Raw genomic sequence first — 4335 nt, 5'->3', positions numbered from 1 at the left:
CTGCCTCACCGCCAGCCTCGCTGAATGCCAGGAGGGTCCCTTGGCTCTGCCAGAGCTGGCCACAACACCAGCCGTGAGCACTGGTGGACCTTTCCTCTTCTCTCTTCCTGCAGAAACCAGCGATGAGAAATACCTGAACTCCATTTGCAGCACCTTCATCTGGGTTCTCTTGGCAGGTGCCTGCATCCTGCTCCTCATGGCCCTGGTGGTCACCATCGTGCTGTGGAAACGTAAGTCTCACCTGTAACCCCATGTAGATACTACTCTAGCCCAAAACCGCAGCCCTGTCCTTTAGGGGAAGGGATCTTCTAGCTGTCCCTTTAAGTAGGCATCAGACAGCCAGGGCACCATCAACCCAAGAGAAGGACCGCTGTTAAAGAAACATCAGCGTCCCCATTTTCCTCCTCAGTAGGCTTAGCCCAAGAAATCATTATGAGTTTCTACACTACAAGGAATAAAAATAGATTAGAAATAGAAAAAACTTTCTCTACCAGTCCATATTGCCTCTGCCGGCCCTACATTGGTGGATCAGGGGGTAAACGTACCAGAACCTGAAACACTTTGACAAAACGGGATAAATGGGCTCCAGCACGGGGCTTGCAAATTCAAATGCCACGACCCCCATCAGCAGCTTGAGCTGTCACCAAACAAGCAGCTTCATTGCACGGGTTCAGAGGCTGCTATGGTTAAAGCAGCAATGCAAAATCCCTTGGGTGAAATTGCATCTTTGAGATGTCTTTAAATTACCCCGAGCAAGCAGCGAGTGCAGATGCATTTAAATCAATTTGCCGCTCCCTGAAATCAGTTTAACTTTCCTGCGGGGAGTTTCCCGGTACCCCCAGACGTTACACCGATTTCATTGAACCAGCTCAGCTTGTTTCCCTGGAACACCAAAGCGTTTTGCTGCTGAATTAACCCAATAGATCCTCACTGAGCCCAGAGCCTGGAGCTGATGGGAGATGAATTTGCCAACTGACCCAGCTAAAAAAAAAATCAAACCCAAACAATTTTTCAGCATTGTTTAGCCCTGAAAAATCAACCTGGTGTGCATCAATAGGAAGGAATAAATGAAAAAACACTGATGAGCCACAGCCAAAAATCATTCTCCTCGAGAGACATAGCTGATGCTGCAGCAGAGCACCCGGCTCTGGTCCAAATTCCCTCTGAAGTCACCCGGAATCCCTGGGGACCTGCAACATCTCATAACCTACAAACGCCACCCCGTGATTTATCTCTGCTTTTTAATGCTGCTGTGAGTGATCAGCAAAAAGCCGTTAGCTGCAGTTAATTTCTGCAGCAGGCAGCACAAACCCTCCAGGACAGGATTTGTACTTCGTGCTAAAATCAACGGCTCGACAAGGTACTTCACCAAAGACGGAACCGCATAGATGCTAAAGTGGGGAAAAGCATCGTTTGACTTTGTTGCATGCTGCGTGGCATCATTGCCCCTCATCTGTTGTAGGAATTAATTCCTGCCAATGGATTTTCAGCAATTTGCCAAAGTCGCTGGAGACAGCAAAAAAAAATATATATAAATTTGCTGTCAGTGTTCCCAGGCTGACCCTGCTACCATACTCACATGAGGATTTCATTCATGAACATACTTAAGTGGGCTGCCAGGGAAATGTGAGCTGCAGCACCGCTCACTGGCATGGCTTTCCTCAAAAATAACCCTGGCTTATCCATTGTTAGTCTTAAAGGGAGCACACGGCTAGGGAACGCCAGCCCCGCCTTGCTGCCGCGTGTCTTTAGCGAGCTGCGACTTGGTATCTTTGAGCTAAAATGTTTTCTTTTTGATTTTAGAAACCAGAAGACGAAGGTGCAGATGTAAAAGGTCAGTAAGTGACAGGTGGTGATGTTGTTCTCTTAAACGCAGCGGCATCTCATCCTTAAGTGAGAAAGCGGGCAGGTGCCCAAAAGCGACCTAAAAATTCTTCATCCAATATGCGGTGGGTGGGAGGGGACTGTGTAATGAATTAAGGGCAAAAAAAGAGAAGAGTCTCTTCTCCTGCGTTTGTTTTTTTAACCTTAAGTAAGTCAAACCATGGAGCACTGACACTGCAGTAGGTACTAAACAGAAAGACAGGAGGTGGTTGTGGCAGCCTAAAAACTTGGTGCATCACCTGGTGTTTAGAACTAACAGCACACAGGTGTGCTCCCAATGCACTACCCCAACTCCAGCCCGGGGTGAGCATATTTCATCCCTTCCCCTCCCCAAAACGTTCATTTGATTTCATCACTGGATCTGCAGGTTGTGCCTGTGGGTTAGATGCAAGGGATTGCATCCCAAAGCCCCCTCTGCACAATTTTGGCCCGACATGACCATGGCTTTACGCCTCTATTTCCCCAAATCCTCTTGCCCGTAGAGTAATGCGTGTTTTGCTTCTGCAAATCGAGCTCCCTGCCACAGGTTTTTTACCTCGCCAGCTCTGCAGAAACCCACTTCTGCAGTTTTGCAAGCCTTGGGCTGAGGCTGCACCCGAGGGCTTGCGGCAAGAGAGCGCTCTAGCACCAAAATCCCCGCTACTGCCCCGGCCAGGCCGGTGCTGGGGCCAGCACTTGGAAAAGCTGGGTCGCAAGAAAGGTTGAAACAGTAGTGTCACCCCTCTGGAGCCTTATTCTTTACAAATCGAGCAGCTTTTAAATTGGGTAAATTCAAATTTCCGTGTTATACATGCACGAGTTTCATAGTAAAGAAGCTAATAGTTTGTCAGTTGTCCAAATTAATATCATTTAGAAAGAAATGATGACTAGGAAACGCCTCCTTTGCCCTACATTAACAGAAAATGGATCCTTACAATTATTTTTTTTTTTTTAAAGGCAGAACACATCAGAAATCAGTGCCTGAATAATAACAACGTTTAAGGGAAGAGGCACCGAGTAGCAATGCCGTCTGCCCTTCGGGTGCAATCTGCCTTGGTGTATGTCAGAATACAGCCACCCCCACAGACCTGATTTTTCTTTACCCATCCGAAAAAGGGAAGAGCCTGTCCTTTTTACGATGGCTATTTATTATACCCAGCGCTCTTCTGATCATCACCTGGCTTCCCAAGGGCTAAGCGATAACAGAGGGCTCTTCTTGCGGCCTTGTGCAGGACGATGCTGGCGTTCTTCACTTATCTCCATTCCCGTTGCCAGCCCTGAGCAAAGATGTTCTGTCCCTAAGGGGAAAACACGCTGCAGAGCTCTTCAGTTTTGCCCCGACGGAGCAGTTGGGTTGCAAGCGCCTCAGGAAAACATCTCATCAAGGACAGCTTTCCTTAGGCAGCGCTAACATGGCAGAGCCCTGGTCTAAGCGATCGTGGCGTATTTAAGCTTTTATTTAGAGAGGAAATCCCTGCTGCTGTGAGCTGTTCCCGCTTACTGAAATAAAGCTCTTTGGAAGTTAACAGTGCGACTCGCTCAATTAAAGAGCGCCTCAGGATCTGGCCTGGGATTCTCGCTGGCAGCCGAAAGATTCATTTTCCACCACAAATTAATCTTCAGTGAAAACGGGTGCCAAATTTCTGACTCATTAAATCAGCATAGAGGTATCAGTTGCTGGAGACCAGTACTTTCTGTCGTTTTGGGAAGACTCTGGTAGTCTAGAAAGTTTCCCTTTCAAACTTTTGCAACCAGAAAAACTCCTTATAAATTGATAACAGCTTCCCCAACTCCAAAAGAAGCCCTGAGCTCTTCTTTCTTCATTCATTTCTGAATGCAGAGAAAGGCTTGATGAGAGGAGAGGAGTGTGCAGAAGTCAGAGGCAAATTAAAAAAAAAGTCCCCCCCCATTTTTTTCTTCTAATTAGCGTAACAATTGATTAGCAGTGTATCTTAGGAAAGTCCTTCTGCTGGCTTTCACTAGTTGGAATGTTGGCAGATCCTTCACTAGCACAAAGAGGATTTGGGAACACTTGGCAGCCTGCTCTCGGAGGCCCCTGGCTGCAGGCCACGGCTAAACGACCTGAGCAGCAGCCATACATTAATTGCCTGCTTGTCCCTTTCACAGCAAAGCAAATCAAACCCTTTTCTCTCTCTCTAGACCCGCAAACGGGAAGCCCAAAGTGAAAGCCACCATGCCAATCCCACACGTATAACTAGTGGCGTCTTCTGCCTTCTGGGACCTCTTCTGGGAGCTCTCACTGCATAAGCCCATCACCTACGTTACCCGTAACGCTACTGCCCCTCACGCACGCCGCCTCGACAGATTGGAAAGGACGAGATGGAGCAGACACACGGACAGCAAGCAGGCACTTTTCTGTGAAGTGCAGGCTAAAGCACAGCTCCTTCCAAAACCTGACGTTTTGCAAATTGATTCCCAAGGCCAAATGCCATCTCCATTCGCAGTGACGGA

The 4335-nt window shown here is 47.8% G+C and overlaps 1 protein-coding gene across 1 annotated transcript in view; it reads left to right on the top strand.

The window, feature by feature from the left end:
• Window positions 1–4328, top strand: part of LOC104135259 (T-cell surface glycoprotein CD8 alpha chain-like) — a 21694-nt gene extending 17366 nt beyond the window's left edge. Inside the window, exons 4-6 of the mRNA XM_035888648.1 lie at window positions 114–230; window positions 1804–1834; window positions 4024–4328. Coding sequence (XP_035744541.1) covers window positions 114–230; window positions 1804–1834; window positions 4024–4078 — 203 coding nt within the window. The 3' untranslated portion in view covers window positions 4079–4328. The remainder of the gene's footprint in view (window positions 1–113; window positions 231–1803; window positions 1835–4023) is intronic.
• The last annotated feature ends 7 nt before the right edge of the window (window positions 4329–4335 follow it).

Source organism: Egretta garzetta, unplaced genomic scaffold (assembly GCF_000687185.1).
Source record: "Egretta garzetta isolate BGI_Z169 unplaced genomic scaffold, ASM68718v1 scaffold241, whole genome shotgun sequence".
In the NCBI taxonomy this organism is placed as follows: domain Eukaryota; kingdom Metazoa; phylum Chordata; class Aves; order Pelecaniformes; family Ardeidae; genus Egretta; species Egretta garzetta.
The sequence above is the reverse complement of the archived record's forward strand: the minus strand, read 5'-3'. Positions and strand labels throughout refer to the sequence as shown.